Source organism: Sinocyclocheilus grahami, unplaced genomic scaffold (genome assembly GCF_001515645.1).
Source record: "Sinocyclocheilus grahami isolate Dianchi unplaced genomic scaffold, SAMN03320097.WGS_v1.1 scaffold284.1, whole genome shotgun sequence".
NCBI lineage: Eukaryota > Metazoa > Chordata > Actinopteri > Cypriniformes > Cyprinidae > Sinocyclocheilus > Sinocyclocheilus grahami.
The window spans coordinates 1,029,767-1,057,225 of NW_015505463.1; the positions used below are offsets into that span (position 1 = coordinate 1,029,767).

The following is a 27,459-nucleotide window of genomic DNA, read 5'->3' on the forward strand; positions in this document are numbered from 1 at the left end:
TAGGGGTGTAACGGTACACAAATATGACAGTTCGGTACGTACCTCGGTTTTAACGTCACGGTTCGGTATGATTTTGGTACAGCAGGGGGAAAAACAAAATTTTTGCTCTAAAGTTGCTCTTTCTTTAAATACATTCAGTTATAGTTTAAATTTTCTTAGTGATAAAAATCTACCTCAGCTTATGCTTTCAACTATAGGGAGCCCTTTTACATTATAAGGTTACAATTAGGCCTAACAACTTAACCCAAACTTAAATTTAATTGCTATTTATTTTTAAATAGATGATCAACACTCAACTTAAAAAATAAATAAAAAATGTATGCAAACATGTAAATTGCACATAATGCAGTTTTTAAATTAACTTATAAATAATACAATTCTAAGCTATTTGTTAAAATATATTCAATTACACAATGGCTGTCATAGCATGTTTCATAACAGATTAATTTAAACATACTGTACATTAAGTAATTAAGACTAACAGGTTTAGTAAAATATAATGAGTATATGGTGTAATATTTAGCAAAATGCTCCTCTCTAGACTTCTTTTCTCTAGTGAACTAACGAGCTGTGGACACTGATGACTTGCTGAGGTAAATTAAATGCTACATGACATTTTATTTCCACGCTGTATTGTTGATGTCTTTCTGCGGTTGAAACACTGATTGAGCAATTACATGAGGCATGAGATGTTCAGTAATGTTTATTTGCGTTAAAACTAGTAGTACAGAGCAAGGAATGATCGCGTTCACTCGCGCTACGCTGTGCACAAATCTGCGGGGCGTCACTGCTCAGACACGGGAACCTGAGCGGATTGCGGCCGCTCTAGTCAATGCTTGTGTTGGGATTATACCAGCACGTTTCTGAACCGTCCCAGAAGCGGCTCTCTAAGGCGTTTATACAGCGATCTGTCATGCCACATAAAAGATGGTCAAAACGGCATTTATTATTTGAATTTCCTGAGAAGAAGAAGAAGAAGAAGAAAAAAAACGGTATTTGCGTGGTACACATGCGTACCGAACCGAAAGACCCGTACTGAAATGGTTCGGTACGAATACGTGTACCGTTACACCCCTAATATATATATATATGTATGTATGTATGTATGTGTGTATGTATGTATATATATATGTGTGTATGTATGTATAGAGGAGTGGATGCATTCTCCTCTAAGTGTTTGTTTATGCTCATTGCAAATGCTTAAGATATAAACTTCTTAAATATTTTCAGCATTTAGTCTCCTTAGTCTCCTTTTATTTTTTTAAATCCCTGCACATGTCTGTATAACTTTAGCCTACTGTAAATACCAGAACGCCTCTTTCCAACTGTATAACCACTATACCTTTTTGCCCCATTGCAAAACCACTCAGTCAGCTAGTCTTTTTGTCATTAATGCCGCCATGCATTACTGAAGGTTTTCGTCATTCTTTTTTCGTCATTAAAGCTGACATGCAGGACAAAGACACCTTTAAAATCCCCAGTAATTCCATGAAAGCAAATTAGAGAAAAAGTCTAGATTAGTTTGGAAATGCAGAAGTAAATGCATAAAGAAGAATCTCTCATGGTTGCCAGACGCTAAAACAGGAAAGACAAAGATTTGCTCACAAGGCAGAGCCTGTGCCAAGTTAAATCCATATTTAAATCCTTCTCTGGACGGGAGCTGCATGTAAATGAATGCTCTTTGGCATTGTGCTGGAGCGCAGAATCCACAGCAGTTAGGTCGGGAAGCCTATGCGTGCATAATTTGCATTTATTTTGGAGCTAATTTTCATAATTCAGCATAAAAAATTGCACCTCAGAAATAAATACAAAGATGAGCTAAATGGTATAGCTGGAGATGCTGGGGGGAAAGCCAGCTGAGGGTCTATCAGAGGCGTACATGGAGTTTGATTATACTTGTGCAATTAGTGCATGCCCTGCTGAAGAATCCAGATGAAACTGGATCCAATGGTGGATTCTAGAAGATTCTACCATCAAAATAGCAGCTATTCCATGCTATTTCAGAAATATTCAATTTTAGATCAATATAACAAGCACTGTGCTAAATAAAAACCTAGGATTGTTTTGGTTATTTTCTATGAGTTTGTGGATATGCTCGGCCCTGGCAGCTTTTAGAGCCAAACAACTAATGTTTTGTTGAACCAACTTGTAAATATGTAACTTTTGCGCTCTAGTGGTTAATGAATGCTGCATGTGTCTTGTGGAAGAAACCTAGTCACGCAGGTACTAGGCTACTCTGCAGTGTTTGTCGTCTCGCTAATCAGAATATCAACACCTATTTTTTGGGGGGGTGTAGCTAGGGCTGGGTATCGTTCAAAAATGTTCGATACCAATACCTTGACTTCGATACCAGTTCCTGAACGATACTTTTTTTCTATACTAATTTTATGAAATCAATTTTAACAAGATTACATTATCTAAAAAAAAAAAAAAACTTTGGTTTTATTTTTCAGCTTGTTGATGTTTATACAAACTCAAAGACTCATCTCCTGAGCCGCTGCACAAATGAACAAAATGTAACCAACACAATAAATCAGTGCAAAGTGTTAGTTTTAAAACGCATAACATTAGCTCAGACAGAATCATGATTTCTATTTATTTTCCACTGATTTACTGATGAGCATTTGCAGCTTCCAGTGCTGTCTGCCTGTGTTCTCTCTTCCATGATCGCTGCTCTGATTCAGAGTCAGAGGTAATAACATATTTAATTTCAGCAACATTACATGGCCAAAACACACTTTAGACGGCAATCGAAAGTTATTACAAACACTCGATGGTGGTTTAAAGTGAGTTTTGAGTAAAAGCGGAATATAAATCTTATTTATTGTCTTATGTAGCATGATGCTACAGTTTGCATGAATGGCCACATAACGCGCGCTTTTGGTCGTGTAACGTTAGTATGAACGGACATCTGCATATGATCGGAACTCCACGCAGCTCCTGCACTACTCTCCATTGGAAATTAATGACTGAATGACCGGTCTGTCGCTTGTCGGAGATAGATGATAAGCTGGCTTGAAATGCAGTGGAAACGCCAGTATGACGAGGATCGTTTTCATTTTAAAACATAAACTCACCAGTGTAAATGTAGCCTTACAGCTAAGGGGGCTGGGACGCATTCGCACTACAGCCTCACGTGTGCACCACATCTCTAAGTGTAACCGGTGTAAACTAGTAGGTGTGTTCGACTTGACGCGGACTGACTGTGCAGACCGATCGGTGTATCACAGTACCACGAGAGCAAAAGAGAGCAGACTGCTCCGTGTGCTTTCGAATCGCTCTTGCGGATGTCAAACACTGATCGATCTGCGCCGCACCTCTTCTAGTCGAACACACCGGCTAGTGCTGCAGGCTTATTGGCTCACTGACGCTGATGAGATTAACCCATTAGGTATCGAAATTTGGTACCAAACGACGAGACGTTTTTCAATACTCGATGGTACCGAGGCATTTCGGTCGGTGCCTAAAAAGTATCGAACTTAATACCCAGCCCTAGGTGTAGCTGGTCTAGATTGGTGATTTGGCTGTTTTGACCTGCTAGACAATTTTGGCCAAGCTGGTAAGGGATAATTCTCCCAACAATGAATATTTTGTCATTTACTTATCCTCATGTCTTTCCAAATATGTATAATTTTTTTTTTGCTTTTGTGAAGCACAATTTGATTGTAATTTGTCAATTGAACTCAATGAGTGCCAGTGTTCTTTTTGATCACACTGTTTTTCATTGTATGGACAAAAATGCTTTAAAAAATGTTTGGAATGACACAAAGGTAAATAAACGATGATATAATTTTCATTTTTGGGTGAACCCCCCTTTTTAAAGGCTGCTAGACCACCTGGAACCATCAACAATAAAGATACCATAAGCTAACTTGTCAAATTTAAATAGGTAGAACTTGACACCCCCCCCCCCCCCCCCCCCCCCCCCCCCAGGACATAAGAGTTCTGCATTAGCTAAAAGGGTAAAAGACATTTTGATTAGTCAGTGTATTTTACAGTCAGTAATGTCATGCTCACTAGATAACAAACACATTTTTACACATTTGTGGAAAATTGGCCTTCAGGAAATAGTACAAAGGAAATCGTACTGTATGTTCAGTGAGAGGACTGGGGTTTGTGAATAAATGAGCGTATTGGTTGTGTGAGCTGCTGTGAATTGGCTGATGGCTCTGCAGCAGTAATGTTTTACACTAGGCGAGTGGGAAGAGTGTATGTTTTATAAACCTCTCTCACATAGATTGTAGGGCAGACTACTGGTATAAAAGTGATGAATGGTCGTAAAGAGAAGCTATAGAGGCAGGTGAAGCTCTGCATCGCTAGACTGGCTCAAGTAAAAGAGCAGTTGTAAATTAGCCGTTTGGGAAATAGTAAGTTTTTTTCAATCACTGACCTTGATGTAGAACATCTTATGACATCGGTCCTCAGTGATTTGGCAGATGGTTAAATTTAGCAGCTGACTCATAACAAACTAAACCACAGAAAGGAGGAGGCTGTTTCTCTCTCACTCTCTCTTTCTCACACACACACTTTGTTTTTCTGTATGAAACCTGTCAAAGTTAGCTTGTCATGCCCAAAGCTTCTTATATGAGGAAGTTTATTTGTTTGCTTGAAATTTATATTAGATATGCTGATTTGATCATTTTTGCAGGAATCAAACTGAAGGATAGTGTTGTAAATATATACAAAATTCCTCAGTGGTCCTCATAGAGGAACTTCCCTATGAGGTAATTTCCTCTGTTGCGAATACTAAACACGTCTCCCCTTTTACACATTCCAGCTCCGACACTGAATGAATCACTGCTTCCAGCTACATATCTGCCTTATAATCTAATGTTTGCTTCCCCCCCCCACCCCCATTTATTTATACTTTTTTTTCTTGTGCTCTTAATGTGCACAAAAATGAGACACCGTTTACCTAATAATGTATCAGTAATATTTTCCTTCATATTACCAAACATCCCTATGAGGTAATTTCCTCTGTTGCGAATACTAAACACGTCTCCCCTTTTACACATTCCAGCTCCGACACTGAATGAATCACTGCTTCCAGCTACATATCTGCCTTATAATCTAATGTTTGCTTCCCCCCCCCACCCCCATTTATTTATACTTTTTTTTCTTGTGCTCTGAAGTCTTAATGTGCACAAAAATGAGACACCGTTTACCTAATAATGTATCAGTAATATTTTCCTTCATATTACCAAACGTTATCCAGAAAGATGCTATTTTAGTGAAGTACAGTCCTAATGTTTTATAGGTTGTGCTAAGGAGAGAAAACACCCAGTCTGAATTTAAAAGGCCCCTGTGCTGACTGACCTGCTCTACCACAAACACGGTTCTGCTCTGCACACTGTCTCTGGCATTGGATCCAACCACACAAACACACACACACACTTGCATTTGTGGTTTATGGGAACACTCCATGGACGTAATGGCTGTTATACTGTACTGTGCGATAGAAAATAGTTTATTTTCTATCGCCCTATACCAACCCTATACCTAAACCTACCCCTTACAGAAAACTACTGGCAATTTTTGAATTTCATAAAACACAGTTTTGTATGTTTTTTAAGCCTTTTGTTTTATGGGGACACAGGAAGTGTCCTCATAAACCATGTTTACGTTGTAGTACCCATGTCATTATACACATTTGTGTCATCATAAACCATATTACACACACACACACACACACACACACACTGATTATGTGTGTTAGACCTTTTGCTGGGGAGAAAGAGGAACTTGCTCTTGCTGTCTTGACTTTTTTAACTTGAAGCTATTTATATGTCTATTTTAATCATGTGAGGGTAGAAGTTGTATATAAGATATAGGCTATTGGATGGATGGATAGAAAGATGGATGGAAAAAAGCAAGGTCGCTATATATATATATTTAGACATATAGAGAGAGAGATGGGTGGGAGGATGGAAAAAAGAAAAAAAAGAATGGATGATAGCCACGAGGAAGGATAGATATAAAAAGGGAAGGATGAAAGAAAGGGAAAAAAGATTGTCGAGTGCAAAGAAAGAATGGATTGATGATTGAAAAGAGGATTTATGGACGATGAATAGGAAATGAGAAAGATGACTGAAAGAAAGGAAAAGAGAAAGAAGGGTGGATGGAAAAAAGAAAGATGGATGGATGGATGATGATAAATAGGGAAGGATGGATATGAAAAGATGGATGGATGAGTGGAAAGAAGGAAGAATAAAAGGATAGGTGGAAAGAAGGACATATTGATGGATGAATAGGAAAAAGATGGATGAATGTAAGAGAAAAAAGGTTAGAATGACGGGTGGATAGATAGATAGATAGATAGATGGGAAAAGGGTGGATATTGTAAGCATGATGGATGTATAAAAAAGGTGAATGGATGGGAAGAAATAATAAAGAATAGGAAAAACAAAACGAGGGATGAATAAATATATGATGGATGGAAGGAAAGAAAAGAAAGATGAGGATAGAAAAAGAAGAAAAGAAAAGATGAAAAGAAAGATGGATGACAGATGGAAAAAAATTATTGAATGGGAAAAAGGATCAATAGGTTAAAAAGGGATGGATGGATGTATAAATAGATCGATAGATCAGTAAACGGCAATCAAACTTGTCTTTCTCTCTGTAAATAGCTTGTTCTCTGTATGCAAATGTTCAGCTGATACTGATTTGAGTTTATATCATGCTCAGACATGCAGTACAAGGATCACTTACAGTTTTGCATTATTATGAAAATAACGCTACATTTATTTGAGATGCTTTTTTGAGACCCTCTGCTCAGCGTTTGTGTAAAGACCACCATAATTTCTCCCTGATTGTTTACTCACATTTGATCCATGTTTCATGTTATAATGGGCTGGAATCAGATAAGAAAGAATTGTTGAAATGACAAACATGGATTATCAATAGCGTGGAGAGATATTGATGTTTTCTTCCTCTGCAATTTCGAGGCTCATACATGAGACTGAAGAACGGAATGTTGTTACCTGCACAACAATATTGGCTCAAACAGCCTGAAGAAGCCAGCAATCATATATCTTTACCCAACAGCCTCAGCAAAATGTCATTTTCAAAGCCAGATATTGTTTTTGTTCATCACGTACCAGATGTTGAATCAAGTCAATTGTGTCAACTTTGTTTTTATTTATTTATTCGTTTCTGTTTTCTGTGGCTGTCTTTTGGAACCGAGAGGCATTGTAAAATATGAGGTTTATCAAACTTTCAGTGCTCAGCTATTTTGACGAGCTTCGGCAATACATCACTGACAACTCCGAGCGGCCCGGCTGCACCGGCACGAGAGTGACAGCACGGGAGAGGGAGCGATGCATTTTTGAAAGTGATTTATGCAAAGCAAAATAAATGACGCGCCGTGGCCGGTTTGTAAAGTGCAGCCTTTGAATGGAAGTGTAGCGGATTAACAGCTCTGCTACACTCTTTCTTTACTCCTGCCAAGAGAGCTGTGCTGGACATGACCACTCGCCATGAGCTCAACATTTCCACTCCTCATGTGTCCTGTAGTGTCGGCCATTGGCCCTGGAAAGTGTGTTCATAAGTCAGGCTGAGAATGACGATGGGAAACACTGAGCCCTCCCTCGTTTTCATTTTAGAAAATACATTCATTTGAATTGTCAGTCAGTGAATGCATAAGTAAATAATATATGAGATCATTTTGTTCTGCTGAAATGCAGCAGAATACAGGAGAACGCTGCGCTGGGACATTTAAAGTTTCACCAGGTGTTTTGTTCTCTAGTATTTCCAGACTCAATTATTTATTTGAAATTATCTGTAATTACATTAGCAAACAAAAAACCTTACTATTTTAGCATTATCTATATACAGGTGCATCTCAATAAATTAGAATGTCATGGAAAAGTTCATTTATTTCAGTAATTCAACTCAAATTGTGAAACTCGTGTATTAAATAAATTCAATGCACACTGACTGAAGAAGTTTAAGTCTTTGGTTCTTTTAATTGTGATGATTTTGGCTCACATTTAACAAAAACCCACCAATTCACTATCTCAACAAATTAGAATACTTCATAAGACCAATAAAAAAAACATTTTTAGTGAATTGTTGGCCTTCTGGAAAGTATGTTCGTTTACTGTACATGTACTCAATACTTGGTAGGGGCTCCTTTTGCTTTAATTACTGCCTCAATTCGGCGTGGCATGGAGGTGATCAGTTTGTGGCACTGCTGAGGTGGTATGGAAGCCCAGGTTTCTTTGACAGTGGCCTTCAGCTCATCTACATTTTTTGGTCTCTTGTTTCTCATTTTCCTCTTGACAATACCCCATAGATTCTCTATAGGGTTCAGGTCTGGTGAGTTTGCTGGCCAGTCAAGCACACCAACACCATGGTAATTTAACCAACTTTTGGTGCTTTTGGCAGTGTGAGCAGGTGCCAAATCCTGCTGGAAAATGAAATCAGCATCTACAAAAAGCTGGTCAGCAGAAGGAAGCATGAAGTGCTCCAAAATTTCTTGGTAAACGGGTGCAGTGACGTTGGTTTTCAAAAAACACAATGGACCAACACCAGCAGATGACATTGCACCCCAAATCATCACAGACTGTGGAAACTTAACACTGGACTTCAAGCAACTTGGGCTATGAGCTTCTCCACCCTTCCTCCAGACTCTAGGACCTTGGTTTCCAAATGAAATACAAAACTTGCTCTCATCTGAAAAGAGGACTTTGGACCACTGGGCAACAGTCCAGTTCTTCTTCTCCTTAGCCCAGGTAAGATGCCTCTGATGTTGTCTGTGGTTCAGGAGTGGCTTAACAAGAGGAATACGACAACTGTAGCCAAATTCCTTGATATGTCTGTGTGTGGTGGCTCTTGATGCCTTGACCCCAGCCTCAGTCCATTCCTTGTGAAGTTCACTCAAATTCTTGAATCGATTTTGCTTGACAATCCTCATAAGGCTGCGGTTCTCTCGGTTGGTTGTGCATCTTTTTCTTCCACACTTTTTCCTTCCACTCAACTTTCTGTTAACATGCTTGGATATAGCACTCTGTGAACAGCCAGCTTCTTTGGCAATGAATTTTTGTGGCTTACCCTCCTTGTGAAGGGTGTCAATGATTGTCTTCTGGACAACTGTCTGATCAGCAGTCTTCCCCATGATTGTGTAGCCTAGTGAACCAAACTGAGAGGCCATTTTGAAGGCTCAGGAAACCTTTGCAGGTGTTTTGAGTTGATTAGCTGATTGGCATGTCACCATATTCTCATTTGTTGAGATAGTGAATTGGTGGGTTTTTGTTAAATGTGAGCCAAAATCATCACAATTAAAAGAACCAAAGACTTAAACTACTTCAGTCTGTGTGCATTGAATTTATTTAATACACAAGTTTCACAATTTGAGTTGAATTACTGAAATAAATGAACTTTTCCACGACATTCTAATTTATTGAGATGCACCTGTACTATTGTAGTGTTTAATAATATTTTGTATTAGCTTTTTAGTAGTTTTATGTCTTTCTTCTAAAATGTATGTTTTGTATTTGTATGTACTTTATTTTGCAATAGATGTGTAGTGATTCTGCTTGCATTCCTTATATTGTTGCTTGATTGCAGTACTGTTCTTTTAGCTTCTTTTATTAATTAGTTCTTTTTTTGATGTTGCAAAGATCACAGTTTGTAGACATGTTTTTCTTTCTAAAAATACCCTAATCTATTACATTTGTCTTCGCTTCTTTATTAACAATAGTGACAAAGGAGACATGATCAGGAGACATGATCCACATGATTTAGTTTATTTTATTACGCTATTTTAGTTATAATATAAACAGCCCAAAAAAGCCTACAAAAAGCTGTATATATATATATATATATATATTCATTTTGTGTTAAAGGTGTATTATTGGGTGTGCATGTCTTGATAGAGCTGTGAATCTGTGTTTTGGACAGGTATGGATGAGAGGACAAGCCAAACATCATGGGCCTCAGGTGGCCAGTCCAGCCCGTCCTATGAGTCCTCCAGGGTAAGACCGGTCTTGCCTCGCCTCACCTCACTTGCCACACACACACACACACCAGCTATTGTGATCACACCAGTAAGGTGCATTTCCATTAGTCCAATTCAGAGTTATCTGTCCTCAACCAAATGAAACATTAGCATCTGATTTGCTTACAGGATGCATATTAACATAATATCACTTTTGAGAGATAAGTCTGGTTCCTCCAAAAATCATTTAGAAAGACACTTTGTTTGTAAGCTTGTTGGTAAATGCAACTGATAACTGATAAAAAGAAAAATAAGTGTTTAAATAAAATGTAATCAAATGTGATGATGCTTTATGCAAAGAATTCTGCGGACATACTTTAACTGTTTTTCATTGTATTTTAAGGTGGCTTTTTTTTTTTATTAAAAAGACAATACATGTACTTTACAGTGAGATACTGTTAAGTATAAACACACTAGAATCAGAATAAGAAAGAGCTTTATTTCCAAGTATGTTTGCACATAAAATGATGTAAAAACATGTCCTGCCGCCGCGTGATTTCCCCGTTGATTCTGTGTCGCGGTCTGCTCTAAACAGCTGAAAGCCCGGCAGTTGTAGCGCGCTGTCCGGAATGGCGTCATTCAGCCAGGTTTTCATGAAACAGAGCAGCAGAGTGAGAAAAATCCTTATTTGTCCGGGAGCGCAGAAGAAGTTCGTCCGTTTGTGTCGGGTAGAGAGTGGAGATTCGCCATATGGCTGCTCGGCAACGGTGTTCTGAATCCACGCTTCCTGAGCTTCACGAGCGTGCCGACTCTCTTCCCCCGTCTGTGCATCCTGAAGCGTTTGATCAGTGCAGCAGCTCCGCCGACTACAACGTTCAGCAAAACGTCCGAATAAACGAAATCCGGTAGAAGATTGTGTGGTGTGTTCTGCCGAATGTTCAGCAGCTCATCCCTGGTAAAACTGATCGTGTTTGAGAAACAAAAATCAGGAAAAACTAACAAAAACAGTACAAACACTGGAGAGCCAAACACTGAGGATGCCGTCTGTGGCGCCATCGCATGTATCACCTGGTGGTGATCGCATGATCAAGATTAATGGTTAATGGTTGCTGAAAATTCAGCTTTGCCATCACATTAACGAATTACCATTTTCATTCAAAAGTTTAATTCTTTTTGAAAGAAGTCTTGTATGCTCAATCTGGAATTATTTTATCAAAAATACTGTAAAAATGGTAATTCGTTAATGTGATGGCAAAGCTGAATTTTCAGCAACCATTACTCCACTCTTCATTGATAATCATTCAGAAATCATTTTAATATGCTGATTTTGGTGCTCAAGAAATATTTCTTATTATTATCAATGTTTAAAACAGTTGGGCTGCTTAATATGTTTGTAGAATCAGTAATACATTTTTGATGAATAAAGAACAGCATTTATTTTAAATACATACTAACTTATTTAACTGATTTACAGAATTTTACAGTAGTATATATACAGTGGCAGTTTATATATCTGAAAGTTAATTGAGGGGTGGCCATGTTGAAAGAAATCCCCCCCCCCCTATTTTCTTAGTAACATTCTGAAAAAAGCTTTTCTCTAATTTTTCTTTTTGACCGTTGAGAAGCATTTCGAGCAGCTGTTCCACTCAAAGAACACAGCAAAGAAAATATCTTTGTTTTTTCCTGCACGACAAAAAAAAGTATATGTTTTTTTTTTTTTTTTTCAGTTTGTTAGAAGAGACTGATGAAAGTGCACATACAGCCTACTTGACGTTATGATTATATTAGTGGTATTCATGACAAATAACAAATGGTTGATTTTTTTTCCCCAGGCTCTGTGTGTGTGACTGAACGCATTTTGTGCAGGAAGCATTGATGCATTTCAGAAATACCATAAGCTCAGATTGATTTTCATGCATGCAAATCATATCCACCTCATCAAAATAATAAGAAAAAAAATCAGCCATGGTTGTGATTTTTATTTTGCGCTCAACCTTAGTGCAGATTGTGAAGATCTCTCGCTTCCTATTTGCTTGTTTGTCTTTTCCACAATGGTGAGTTCAGGGTGCCCTGTATGAATTTCATTTCATGTCAATCTCCTGTCACTTCCTATCAGAAATCAGTCAAATGTCAGAGGCTCTCACACCACATTGTCTTGTTTATTTCCGATGCCCTTCCTCTTCGCACTTCTACAGGCGATGGCTTTGCCGGCGGCTTGATTTAAATTATAAGACGGAGACGCATGAGATATCTTTGCTCTAGGTGCATGGAAATTAGTGGTTGTGACATTGCTGGGGATGGGATCAGCAAACAGCTGTTTGCACCTCTTTTCAGTGTGTGTGTGTGTGTGTGTGTACACACACACACACACATCAGATGAACACAATCAAACTGTTTAACTGTACTGAAATACTGTGCGTATCTCTCTCTCTGTGTGTGTGTGTGTGTGTGTGTGTGTGTGTGTTTGAGTACTTGGGTTTCCAAAGAGAAATTAACATAAGTGTTTGTCATTTCCCAAGCATTCGACCTGAAATATAATCATCATAATTTCCAAGCCAGTGCCTCCAGCTGAAAAAAAAAATGCAGCACTTATTTGCGTGAATGGCCATAACTTTACCCCTTATACCTAGTGATGAATCCATGTCCAATGCTGCATGGCATGTTTTAGGCCAGAGAATGGTGAGATTTTCTATAAACTCGAGTTTGGCACTAATCAGACAGGATTTTTATTAAGACTGGAGTAATGATGCTGAAAAATCAGCTTTGCCATCACAGGAACAAATTACATTTTAAATTATATTAAAATAGAAAACAGTTGTTTTAATAATATTTAGTGTATGAACTGTATGTAGTGGCCATTCTAAACTGTGCATGATCAGACTCCCCAGGTGGATTTAATTTTATTTTTTATATCAGATTAGATGTCAGCAGTACTCGGACCACCAGCCATTGTTTAGCTCAGAAATTTGTGAAAGGTTTAAATGCATAATGAATGTGTACCAGGCAGTGCAACAGGAAATTTATGTTTAGTTACAGTATTCAGCGAAGGTCAGATTAAATGAGGAAAAGCATTGTGAAAAAAATCCATATACCGTAATCACAGACGTTCTTATCCGGACAGAATTACATTTCTCAGAGGACACCAGAGTTAGAAGAAAACCAGCAGATATTTTGCTCCATCATTTTTACTTCAGTTTGGATAGAATTAAAATCACTCTGTTTGAAACAGTTGTAGAGTTTTAAGGCTGGCATACACTATACAACAATTTTTTTGTATTCACACTTTCTGGACATGTGCTAGTTTCTAAAAATCAAAGCCAGAAAAATTGTGTAGTGTATTATGTGATCTCTCATTTTTTTTAGCATCTGACTATGATTCCTTCCAGTTGGATGATTTCAAACATTTGATATTTTGAGCCAATTTTAGAACAGATAGTTTTCATTCGTCATGCATGTCCTAGCAACGAGGAACACATTTCTAAATGTGTTTGTTGTATTTGCAACGACTTGAATGTCTGGTAGTGTGTGACCCTCATTAAGTGCATTAGGTCGTTGACGCCCAGTTTTTGTTCTATAACAATTTACAACATTGGCAAATCTATGATGAGTAGCGTTTTAAACTCTAAACAGATTTTAAAAGTTGTGTAGTGTATTCCAGCCTGTACACTTACAAGTTACTATTCAAACTTACTTCTTGATATTAATTGGTTCGCAGCAGTGTCCATTGCTTATGGCCAATAACAAAGTTAGGAAGCTATTATCTGAGGTTTGATCTTATCGTGAGAATCTAGCTCAGTTTTTTGTGGTTTACCCTTAAAAAGCCACAAGAGCTTTAGCAGAGCTGCAGCCGGTTGCTGTGAAGTGCCTGCTAGATTTAATCAGTGTCTTTATCTGTCACATTACTTTTTCACAGTCTTGCTACACACAGATCTCCTATCAGATAACTAAATAGGGGTTATGGCTTTTCTGCATTTCTGTGTTACCTGCGCAGAGCACGGGATCCTATCGACTAATGTTTCCCTTGTTCTCTCACACAAAAACTGTGAACCATTTTAAGCAGGCTCTTTTTCACAAGAGCGACTCTCTCTCTCTCTCTCTCTCTCTCTCTCTCTCTCTCTCCTTCTGCCTCTCTGCACATGTGTGATTAGTGGACTGTGAACAGACTGGAGCCCCGGCTAGCTGACCTTGGCCCACAGCCAGGCATCACATCCTGGGCAGCCGTGGCTTCAGGCCTCCCATCTGACAGCCCAACCCGCATGCACCACCTCTGCCGCGCACCCCGCTGTCCCACAGTGCCTCGCTCCCGTCCATCATGCCACTATCACCCATCCCCAGCGCCTTAAAACGGGACCAGGGCATTCACCTGGGATGCGAAGGAGCATCTAAGAGATGTTTTCTTGAACAGAGCGCTGGTTTGCATGCTTAAGCAGCAACATGGCAGTTATTTAGACCAGACTAACCATTTGGCGCTGACAGCGAGAGCATGAGCAACAAGCAGCGCATTCTGAGATCACAAGGCAGCATGATTGATGATCTAATGGTCTCACCGTTCTCCTCATCATCCCAGCTTCCCATCCACTGTACTTTTCTGACATTCAGAGAGCAGCCATTGGCCAGACTCAAAAGGCTAGGAAGGACAATATGGATGATAAAGAGTGTTATATTGTATCCAAAAATGAAAATTCTGTCATCATTTACTCACCCTCATGTCATTTCAAACCTATAAGCATGATTGGACTTCCACAAGAACCAGTGAGGAATGTTTTCACATGCCACGCAAATACATAAAAGCCTAAATGAAATCTGTTTATAACATAAGGTGAAGATATGAAAGCCCATTTCTGCCACTGAATAAAAACTAAAAAAGGTAATTGCCTATTTTTTTTTAAATCACACAATTCTGACTTTTTTCCCTCACAATTGCGAGTTTACATCTCGCAATTTTGACTTTTTTTCTTAGAATTGTGTGATATAAACTAGTCATAAGGTCAGAAATTGTGAAACACGCAATTGTGACTTTATTTTTCGCAATTGCGAGTTTTAATCCCACAATTCTGACTTCATAACTCGCAATTGTGAGTTTATATCACACAATTCTGAAAAAGGTAAGATTTGCAAGATGTAAACTCTCAATTACAAAAAAAAAAAGAAGCCAGAATTGTGAAATTAAAAGTTTCAATTACCGTGTTTTATTTTTTATTCAGAGACGGAAACAGGCTTCCGTATGAAGAAGACATGAATTCGATTGAAACCATTCGATTCATATAGATTATTTTTATGATATAATTTTGAACTTTTTGAAGCTTGAAAGCTTTGGGTGAAAGGACTTTCAGTGGATGGACAGACATTTCTCAGGTTTCATTAAAAATATCTACCTTTTTGTTCAGAGCATTAACAAAAGTCTTATGGGTTTGGGAGGACATGAGGTTGAGCAATTGATGACAGAATTTTAGTTTTTTTAGTGAACTATCCCTGTAATTATATTAGTGCAAACATATGCCTGCATCTGTGCGCTACCCTCAGTCGGAAAGCTTGCTAAATCATACCAAATTGCTAGGGAGGACAGTGCAGTTGGGGTGCTTGTTTTTCGCCTGCCACCCCCTCCCACTGTGTCTCTTCAGGGAGAAGCCATTAGGCAGTTCATAGCGTTATTAACACAAACGGCAGGAACACGATAGGGAACCTCTCTGCATCGATTCTTCCCCGTGCAACACTCCATCGCTTTTGAAATTACTCAATCGCCATCCGTTTGGAAAACAGACACAAAAAAAATCATGGATTGTAATAGTCTGCAATATATTTTTTTGGTTGAAAGTGGAGAAGGAAAAGCCCACAGTAATGGACAGCCGGCAGCTGTAGGCCCCTCAGGAGAGAGTTAATATGGTTTGGGGAACACATTTGACTGTAGCGCCAGGCGGATTTTCACCGGCTCCAGGATTAACACAGCCACAGAGTATCTTTTATTGGGGGGACTCTGAGTTTTAAAGGCCCATACTGTGACCGATATTTAGACCTAAGCCCCCCAAAGCTGAAAACGGTAATGAAAGGGCAGACCTCAGCTGTTGAGGCAAGAACCTGACTTATTTATTCTACTTTTTAAGTACAAGCAGGCTTTTGGCATAAAGACATGATCTGTGTCGAGCTCTAGTAAACACGTCACTTCATCAGTTTTATGTCATTTCTGATGTGTCGTACCACCGCTTTGCATGCACACAAATCCTAGCACTTTTTTTTAACAATATACCACATAGAAATGTTATCATGAATGAAGAGTGACAAAAAGTAGGATTGCCACACAAAGCAAAAATGTTGCCTAGCAACGGAATTTACAACCGAGCTAGAAACTTCTAGAAGCATCTCTAAAGATGTTCACTAGTTGTGATCTTAAAAATAAGTTACTCTTTGCTTAGAACACTAAAAAAGAAATGTCTGAATTATTGTTAGATCCTTAGGAATGGCACTGTGCTAACAATCAAGAGCATGGAATCAAACAAACCGTTTTAATGTGACATGGATTTTGTGGATGAATGCAAATGGCTTCTTTTGTTGTTGTTTGTGCCCCATTAACTTTATTACAATTACACAATCACAGCACAAGCGCTGTCTTCTCTTCAGGGCATTGCTTGCCCTTTTAATGAAATTCATCAAAGACTTTGAAGAAAGTGTTTTTTAAATGAGGAGAGTGAAGAAATATTGATCGTTTCGGGGGACAGTTGACCAGTCGTGCTCCCCTCTTTTCCCCCAGTAATTAGAAGAGTGTCATAGCACTCAATTAGCAGGTCCAGCTAATAATGTGTTTAATGCTGTGATCTCTTTCCCCCAGGAGTTTGGAGACCGCACTCATTATGCTGATCAGTTGAGTGACAGTCGATTAGTGTCCCATGAAGGATTGTCCCCAACACCTTTCATGAACTCCAGCATAATGGGTGAGTATCCAAGGTGATTCTGACCCTGTCTCTCTTTCACACCCGTCTTTCTGTCATCAATCCGTTTAGCGATGTGTGGACTGATCAGGCTCTTCTCTCTGAAGGCAGTCACCACAGGAAGTGGCAGAGATGGGTGAGGATGTTGTGTATTTGCACACTGACATATTTATTTATTTTAATGTTATTGTAAAAGATTATAAATAAAAAAACAATTCAATGCAATACCATTCAGAAGTTTGGGGGTCAGAAAGAGTTTTAAATGTTTTTGAAAGAAAGAACGCATTTATTTGATTGAAAAAAATCAGTAAAAAACAGTAAAAGTGGGAAATCTTAAAGTCTATTTATTCCTGTGATAACAAAGCTGAATTTTCAGCATCCTTACTCCAGTCTTCAGTGTCATATAATCCTTCAGAAATCATTCTATGTTATGTTAGAATACCTTATGTTAGAATAGAAATTTCAAAACAACAGCAACTATTTGAAATAGAAATATTTTGTAACATTATAAGTGTCTTCACTGTCACTTTTAAACAATTTAGTGCATCCTTGATGAATAAAAGTTTTTTTCCAAAAGCTTTCTGTCTCTAAACATTTGAATGGTTATATATTAAGTTTTGTAAAAATAGACATTTCAAAATGATTACATTTGATTTATTATAAAAGATAATAATCCCTATTTTTTAAATCAGACATGAACGTCATGATGACTCATTCAGTAAGTGAGTCAGATTCAGTAACTGCGCTGACAGGTTCACCGAATAATTTTTTTATGCATTCATTAATTAGTAATTCGTTCATGAATTGACCACAGACTACACTGATTAATAATATATAATAATGTAGTATTAGAAATGCATTATTTATTTGATATATAATTCATTATATATTGTATTATTATATATGGTATAATGCAATATTATATTAATTTTTCTTTAGCATCTGTCCTGCGGTGTGACTGTCTTCAGAAGTTGACCCTCCCCCATGGTGGAAGTCACACCATCAGTACAGTTTTCCATCACAAAAGACTGTCTGCTAGCTGGCAGAAAAGCCACTGGTTTCTTCCTGTGGCACACTTAATTTTTTTGCAGGGGAGAGTGAGAAGGGAAGGGAAGGAAGGGAGAGAGAGAGAGAGAGAGAGAGAGCGAAAGAGAGAAGGAGGGGTTTCAGGGGGTGGTAGTGAAACAAACAGATGGGCCAAAAATCATTTTACACACACAAACCCCCTCAGCCACGGACTCTCTCAAATCTCTCTCCTCTTTCCGAAGAGGTGTGTGAAACTCTACTTAACTTGCTCCACTTCCTCTTTTGCTTCCAAAAATGTAATTTTCCATCTGTATCAGCTTGTGAGTTTGTGCTTGTTTGGCCCCTGTTTTTTACTGCTTGTTTGCTGATTCCACAGAAGCAAAGCATAATACACATAATTCAGCATCAAGATGACGTGCGGTGCAGATTCTGAAAATTGCACACGGTTATTTCTGTATGTTGATGTTGTGGATAATTTTGTCATTGTGAAGTGAACATTGTATTGCTTCTATTGCTGAATCTCTAACTATTTTCCGCGGTGCTGTCTTTCTTAAAGATAGCCCTTTTTCCCATAAAGTAGCATATCTGTAATCCGTATGTTATAGATATTTAATGCCAGGATTTTATTTATTAATAAGCAGGATGTCATTTGTTTATTAAGGTGTTTGTTCTTACTATTTTTCATGACAGTCGAGGTGACCAAGCCTTTAAATTGCACATTTTATTTGTATTTTGTTCAAAAGGTGATTAAGATAATGATTAAAACAATGGCATTTTCTGAGATATTTATCAGACAAAATAGCTTGATTAGAGTCACACAAGGCTGTTTATCCCTGGAACGTTATTGATGGATGTTGTTAGATCTGAGGTCTCTCTGTCTGCTGCTATTGTGATGTGTTCACACATGACAGCTTTATGGGCTGCTGAACCCCGGCTCTTTGTAGCATCACCCTGGAGACCGGTTGCCATGTAAGGTGGCAAGTTTACGGATGGGTGCCACTGCACGAAGCCCACCGAAACAAAATGTTATCTCTCTACCAATTGATCTGCATTTGTGTGTGTGTGTGTGTGTACATGGTGGAGGTAGGGAGGATGTTTGGTTTTCCTCTGTCCTGTTGATGCAGCACTAATTATGCCTATAAGTAGCAAAATATGGAAATGATCTGGAACAATGATGTGTCAGGGAATTAGACAATCTGATTGCGCAGCTAAATTGTCTGCGCTATCTTGCTGGGATTGGGCGAGGAGACCGAGTCTTATCAAATTGAATTTCAGCAGTAATATCTGGGATTTACATGGAATTACCCATTCCGGAACAACCTCATTAAATCAACTCTGAAAGGTTATTACTCACCAATGAATAAGGCAGAGCTTGAATGTGAATGTAATACAATTAAGCATTACCATCACACGAATGGCATTTCTGAGGGAACCCTGGCCTGTGAGTTATTCGTGGGTTTATGTGACCCATTTTTTTATTCTTGCTTGTGCCGTTTAAAAACAGAGCCGTGGTAATCTAAGTGGATTATCTCGAGACAAATCCCTGTGGTCTGCAGCTTCTTGAAGGAAATAGAAATCTTAGGCTGGCACTTGTTTGTTTACCTTTTCAAACTGTTTGCGGCTGATAAAACCTTCTCGAATCTCGCTTTTTAATTCAGACACATAGATAAATAATACATAAAATGTAGCCTCATTTAAACTAGAATCGTAACACATGTATAACCTTGTTTGTCTACGACGTTAATATAAGAAATGCCTCTGATTTGCTTTCATAAACCATTATCCCATTAAGCGGTTTGATTTTAATGCTTCATTTAGTAGCCTTAAATATGCCTGTGGGGGCTGCATGTGTTGACCCGGTTCCATGTGCTCTCTAAGGGAAGTATGACATGTTGAGAGCAGCTTGGGGTTACCTGGGGTCAGCTATTGTGTATGATAATGAACTTGTTACAGTTTATAGTGCTAGGAAGTTGTCTGGTAATGACTGTTTATTTGACATAACATTTTAATTAGAGTAACTGCTGCTTGTTCTGAATAATGGAGATCCATTTTAAAGGTCACACTCTCTTATGCTTCGTTTGCAATGGATTTGAGCTTATGTAGAGCTATCGGATGATAATAGCAGAATGTGATCCGTGTCCGCCTTTACTGCACGTTACCTTTGAGCTTGGTCTCTGAATGGATAGATATTTCGCTTTGTTGCATCATCTTCCTATATGGTGCATTTAGACCCCATGGGTAGGTGTGAGTGAATGTGGCAGTGTGTGTTTCTGCATGTGTCTGTGTGTTTGCTTGAAGAAAGCCCATGAGAGTGTCGAGGTCAGAGGTCAATCAGTCTGCGTCGCACGTGCCGATGCTCTGTTTCAATCCTCTTACCCAGCATCCTCCTCGCCTTTTTGCCTGCACGTGGCACCCACACTGTGACGGCCAAAACCGTCCTGTGCTCTACACAATCCTCCAATGCAGCAGCCGATGACATCGAGTCATTTGTAATGACAAACCTTGTCCAATATAAATTCAGTTCTGCAAAACATAAACAATTTCTGTTCCATTTTCAGGAGCCTAAACATAATTTGTAGCACAGTTTAACCCTATAATCAATTTGAAATAACATTAATCAGCCAGCCGTAGTGCACAGCCCGTGCTTGCATGTGTGCATGTCTGTTTGTAATGTGAGGCTGGAGTGTGTTGCATAATGATGACTATGTTGAAGTTTTAAGCAATATTTAATAAGGCTTAATGCAGCTTTAGATTAAGAAGAAATCTGCATGCACATAGAGAATCCTGCTTCTTCAGCGCAGTCAGTATTTACTGGTCAAACAGATTACCATCACAAAAGACAAATTAGTTTAGTACTTTGTTGACATTCCAAACTCCATGGGTAACAGTTGGCACAGATAGAGCTGGCCTGGCTTTAGACTTGATGAAACGGTCTACAACAAAACATGAGTTTTAAATTGAATACTCATTGGAAAAAAACCCCACTGCAATCAGTTGGACATGTGTTTTGCTGTAAACTTCCTGAAATCTAAGGTGAAGCTTGTTGCTTTGCAGCTCAAGGGAAGCTTGTGATTTGCGTTAGATGGGAATAATGCACGTACATGATTTCAGGAAGCTGTGTTTCCTGGCAAAACGCTCACCTCTACTGGAGTTTAGTGCTGGTCTGTCGGGTCACGCTAATTTCCAGTGAACCTTTTTCCCAAAAGCATTGTGTTAAATAGTCATCAGCAGGGCCAAATGAAATCTGTGGCTGCAAAACTGCATGGAAAGCTGCAGAATTAGCTGCCATGATTCATACAGTTCTCTTTGCATTCACATTTTGACAAATGCTTTTGTTAATGCTGTCAAAATTTCAGCGAAATAGTTTTATAGCGTAAACCATTGACCAAAACAATGACATTTAATCAGCGCTTCTCAGATGTTGTGTTTTGACAGTGTCAGCATTTATTTTGTTCACAAAATGTGGATAAGTTACAACAGGTAAACATTTCAGCAGTGTGGACGCACTTCATCATGACCTAAAAGCATGCTAAAGTGGTAATATGTAAAATGTGTTCAGCAGAAATAGTGAGTTGCGGCTCAACGAAGTTTACTGCTCTACTACTGGTTTATCACATAAGAACATGGAAAAGATATTAAAGTCCCTTATATTGTGACTTTAAATCTGTTAAGACGAATCTGCTCATTTTCCCTCCAAATCAGCACAGAAAATGTGGAAAAAGTCATCAGTGACCTTTAGCATTCAGTGACTCTGACTTTACCTCATCAGTCAAACACCCCACTGCTACTCTTAGTTTCATCTTTAGCACTTGTCTTCTTTTTCACTGTTTTATTTTTTCATAAAGCCTCCTGGTTTTATTTTCAAGATGACATGTATTGACGTTTTGACTACACATACTCTCTGATGAGATTAAAGAGAAGATGATGTCTGATGATGAAGTCACTGAAGTTACCATCTCATTGTGGAATTCTGGATTTCTGCTTTCAGTCACACTGATGGCTGAGCATCAAAGAGAGACAAAAGGACATTTCCGGGCTTCCTTGTATCTGAGAAATTCTCTCTTTTTACTGTTCTGTTCTTCCACAAGCATTCATGAAAGATTTCAGCTGGTTTAGATTAGTCCATTTGATTTAATAACCATAAGCAAGTCTGTGTGTGTGTGGGTGTGTGTGTGTGTGTGTGTGTGTGTGTGTGTTTGAGCATGTGACTGTGTGTTTGTCACTTGCCAGCCTTTCAATCCATGTGCCTGTCTATATTTTTAACAATGCTGACTGGCTTGTGGATACACTCACGTTCCTGTGGCCTGCCGCACATCCTCTCTGTTCTATTAAATATAATCTGCTTATTATTAGCAGCATGAACACACACACACACACACACATATACAGCCCTGTTCACTACTGAAGTGATTCGTAAGACTTGGATTTCTTCTGCTGGGTTCAGGCCTTCTGTACACATCTATATTAAGCTGTGTTATTCAGAGCTGATCTCAGAAGACACATCTAGTGATTGCACACGTGTGATATCGCCTGCTAGATCCAATCTATTAGTTGGCCTAATGTAACCCAGGAGCTTGTGTTCCTCGCCTGGGACATTAGAAGGTTCACCAGCGCTCCCCCAGCTCAAATCTCCATCCCCGTCTCTTCCCCAGAGAAGAAGCCACCTCTCACCCTGTTGGCACCTAAACACTTCTTTCCCAGGAGCGTTGTATAAAGAGGGCAGTAGATATTGTTCATGCGTTGCTGTTGTTCTGGCCCTCAGAAAGCAAAGATGAACTGTGTGAAAGGCGACTCACATTCTCAGCTTCATTAGTGATAGATATCACACAACAATAACTCTGACCTATTGCTTGGTTCTTGTTTTCCAATATTTTTGTCAAATTTGAGCAAATATTGTGTAAAATAAATGTTTTAATTTCTGTAATTAAATTTGGTGATCATGTATTATTGTTTTATTTAACTAATATATTATATTACATTATTATATACAATTTCCACAGCAAGATTTTATTTGGAGGTCAGTAAGAGTTTTTGATCAAAGAGGCTGCATTTATTTGATTTAAATTGCAATAAAAACAGTAATATTTTGAAATATTATTACAGTTTAAAATAGCTGCTTACTATTTGAATGTATTTTGAAATGTAATTTATTCCTGTGATGACAAAGCTGAATGTTCAGCAACCATTACTCCAGTATTCAGTGTCACGTGATCCTTCAGAAATTATTCTAATATGCTGATTTGTGGCTTAACTACAAACTAAATGAGTTTTTATTGGTCAGCAGCATTACTAATAATTTTAAATATAATCTTTAGCTAATATCAAAATGACATTATGTACATTATGATGCTGTGATGCCTACATTCACTTGTAGTGTTTACAATCTATTTTAGTTTCTTAGTATTTTATTTGTTTAGTAAATTTAAGTGCATCCCTGTTTGATACATTTTTGAGTGAAGGCCAGAGATTCAGTAGTTTCGGCACAGTTTTTAGGAGTCTAAAAGTTTGTGAGTCTAAAACTACAGTATAACTCTTAGCAAGGCCATATCCTTCAGCAGGAATTATATATTCAGTTCATATCGCTCTATATACTGCAGTTTTGGCTGCATGCTTGGAGTAGCGCATTGTTTTTGAGTGTGTCACACAGGTGGTTTGCAGTCATTTTAATCTCTCTTGGCGCGCTTACGCCATGTGCAAAATAATTGTGGAACGGCACACTATTTCTGAAATTTGCATCCCAACTTTCTGCCTGCAGTGCTTGTGGTGTTAGCGTGGAACTCCCGCGCATGCCGTGCCACTAAATGAATTCTCCATGCATAAGAGAATTGTTCTCATCTGTTTCTCATCTGCTTTGATGAAACCTAATGGCTTTCCAGGAAATGAAAGTATGCAGTCATTTAGTGACAACGCAAAGTGTGCACAGCGTTTTGTAGCCCGTTTTTTCTTTTCTTTTTTTCTTTGTGCACAAGAGGAGCAGCACAGAGATGCCAAGATGCATCTCGCTATCCTTTTGTTCAGCTGAGGGAAAGAAAAAAAGATTTGTCCCAGTGCTCTGCTAATCTGTCCGTATCTCGAGCTGCATGTGATTTATTTATTTATATGCTGTTTAATTATTCCTTAAGGTTGAGCATGAAGCTGTACGCTGTGCTCTGGTTCCCTGGTGTGTAGCGGTAGAGGCAGGTGTACGTGTGGGGCCTCTGAGGGCCGCTCCTCTGGCTGGCTCTCTGATTGTGACCAGGTGCTGCTCAGGTGCACGATCCCGTAGAGCAGCTTCACAACACAGCAGGGCCACAGGTGCATTCGAGAACTCTCTCTCTCTCTCTCTCTCTACCTCCTCTCTGTATCCTTCCATTTTATCGTCCTCCTGCTGGTCAATTATTCCTTCCTCTCTCTGCTCAGTAATGCACCCTATTAAGCATGTCTGTCTTCCCCCTACACCTCCAAATATGTCATAATGAACCTCCTTTTGTGTTTGCATACACTACCATTCAAAAGTTTGGGGTCAGTAATATTTTTAAATGTTTTTAATGTCTCCTATGCTTACCAAGACTGTATTTATTTGGTAAAAAATACAGAAAAAATACAAAACAATAACAGTAATATTGTGAACTATTATTACAACACTGTTTTCTGTTTTAGTATATTTTAAGCTGAATTTTCAGCTGCCATTACACCAGTCTTTGATGCTGGAGCTGATGATTAAAAGAACAGAATTTATTTGAAATAATCTTTTGTAACATAATAAAAGTCTTTACTGTCACTTTTGATCAATTTTATGCATCATTGCTCAATTTAATTTCTTTAAAAATAAAAAGTCCTCAGATTTTAGAGACATTTAAAGACACCACCTCTAAGCACATGCTATTATCAGTTCTTCAAAAGAACTTCTTGACACGGCATCTTAAAGTACATTGAAAAAGCAGCATTATGTGGTGCAGTGGTCAAAGATGGGTTGTCTAGTATATGTTTAATGCTAAACCACCTGTTTTAACTGGCTCTAACTGTGTTCTAAATAGTTGACCTATATAAATAGGGCTGCTAGTAATTATTATTATTTTGATAACTGATCTATTGATTTGTCCATGGAAAATCGTTTCTTTGCTGCTGTAAAGTGATATGACTTGTAATTGTTTTGATGTCATTAATCCATAATCACATTCAGTGTTGATTCTTTTCATTGTTGATTATTATCAATTAGTTGTTGCAGACCTATATAAACATTCACTAGAAAGATGTCTTTGAGTCACAGCGCAACTTGCTGTTTTCAGCATCTCTTTTTTTAAACACGCCTCTCTTCCCTGTCACTGCACTTCATCTAGCTGTTTTTGAATGCAACAGCATGTCCTGTGTGAATGACCCTTGTGAATACTTTAACAAGGCACTGTTCAGGACATTTGAGCAGCCTCAACTTTAGCCACTCACACACAGGAGTGTTTAAGATGCTGGAAGCAAAGTGTGCTGACACAGGCTCAGAGCAGACATCTGTAGTGGTGTGGGAGTCTGGTGGCACTAGTATGAAGTGTAGTGGATGTAGCTGGTCATTATGCCGAGCTCCAGGGTGCGCTTATCTGTTTACTGCGCTCAACCAAGCGTGCAGAGCCCAAGACGGCCTGAAAGGCCACAAATCCCTCTTCTTCGCTGTTTCTTCCAACGACGCCCCTCCTCCCTTCCTTAAATCCACGCATCTATCCATCCACCCGTCATTCGCCCTTGCCATGGCTTCCCCAGGCCCGGGCCTCTGTGTGGAGGGGGTCAGGCGAGCGCGCGGGCAGGCTGGCCTGCTGCAGAGATCAGCTGGGGCCTGGTGCGCTCATGTCTGCAGGGCTGTTCGCAGAGGGCCAGGAGAGCTCAGAGTTGTGCGGGGGAGGGCGGCAAAGCTGATAGAGCCCTGCTGATATGGTCCTGATGGTCCTGGAAGCCTGCTGTCACAGGCCACTGGGGGTGACTGAAATTACCGCCTGGGCTAATCTGTCTACAATGCGTCAGCGCGTCTACAGAGTTCTGTTATCAAACGTATAAGCAGGAGAAAAAAATTGTGACTGCAAAAACAACAAAAATATTAATGCCACACTGAAAGCTTAAAGGGTTAGTTCACCCAAAAATGAAAATTAGGCTGCGTTTTACTCACCCCCGAGGCATCCTAGGTGTATATGACTTTCTTCTTTCAGACGAATCCAGTAGGAGTTATATTAAAATTTTTCTTTGATCTTTCAAGCTCTATCATTTCAGTCAGAGGGTGTTGCATTTCTTCAGTCCAAAAGACCTGAAATAAAAAGTGCCCTTCCATAAAAAAAAGTGTCTCACACGGATCCGGGGGGACATTTGTTCACTTTTATCTCAGAAGTGACACACGCGGAAGCACAGGGGAGAGATCAAAACAAAACAACGGTCACTTATTAGAAGTACAAAACGAAGATTTGTAAAGAAGAATGTCGGAGGATTTCGATATAAGCCAAGAGGAGACTGGTTTTTCTTTGCTAAAGTAAGGAAACTTTGCTTCCTTTGCTCCTATAAACAGCAGTAAAAGCTGCTTCCGTGTACAACAGTGAGCACAAGCTAGATTCAAGTGATTATTACGTTTTGAATATGGATATTTTTCTTACAAAAACGCATCGATTCGCTACAGAAGGCCTTTGTTCACCCCCCGGAGCCGTGTGAGACACTTTTATGGAAGGGCGCTTTTTATTTCAGGTATTTTGGACTGAAGCAATGCAACACCCGCTCACTGAAATGATAGAGCTTGAAAGATCAAAGACAATTTTTTATATAACTCCGACTGGATTCGTCTGAAAGAAGAAAGTCATATACACCTAGGATGCCTTGGGGGTGAGTAAAACGCAGCCTAATTTTCATTTTTGGGTGAACTAACCCTTTAAGCCAGAAACATTTGCTAGACAAGTACGGTGACGCAAATGCAGTCCCGTTGTATGTGCGCTACTGTGGTTGTATCTGTCCAGTTAAAGCCAATGTATTTTTATTAAGGTGGCTTTCTATAAGCATGTCACCAGTTTAACTACCAGTTTAACTTCCACGGTATAAGAAAACCTGGAAATATCAGGAAATATTAAAATTGTGATTTCCAGGCCTGGGAAAGTCATGGAAATTTACAAAATCCCAAGAATTCATGGAAATTGCTGTTGTCAATATAGATTTTAATTAATTTTTTAATGATTTATATTGATATGTGTCAATGTTGAATATATATTTGTTTGTATAAATATAATTGGATTATACACTACTGTTCGAAAGTTTGGGGTCTGTAAGATTACATTTTTTTTTAGATTTTTTTAAATAATGTTATTCAGCAAGGATGCTTTAAATTGATCAAAATTGACACTTTTGCTTTATTATAAATAAACAATTCTATTGGTTCTTTTGGGCTTTCTATTCAAAGAATCCTGGGAAGTAAATTCAGTTTCCTCAAAAGTAATAACTGTTTTCAGCATTGATATTAGGATGATTTCTGAAGGATCGTGTGACACTGAAGACTGGAGTAATGATGCTGAAAATTCAGCTTTGCTGTCACAGAAATATATTAAATTTTAAAATATATAAAAATAACAAAACCGTTAT

General features: G+C 38.7%; 1 protein-coding gene across 1 annotated transcript in view; it reads left to right on the forward strand.

Moving 5' to 3' along the window:
• LOC107600476 (transcription factor 12-like) overlaps positions 1-27,459 on the forward strand; it is a 135,223-nt gene that overhangs the window by 27,266 nt on the left and 80,498 nt on the right. The window contains exons 4-5 of the mRNA XM_016292383.1: positions 9,901-9,974; positions 16,761-16,863. Coding sequence (XP_016147869.1) covers positions 9,901-9,974; positions 16,761-16,863 — 177 coding nt within the window. The remainder of the gene's footprint in view (positions 1-9,900; positions 9,975-16,760; positions 16,864-27,459) is intronic.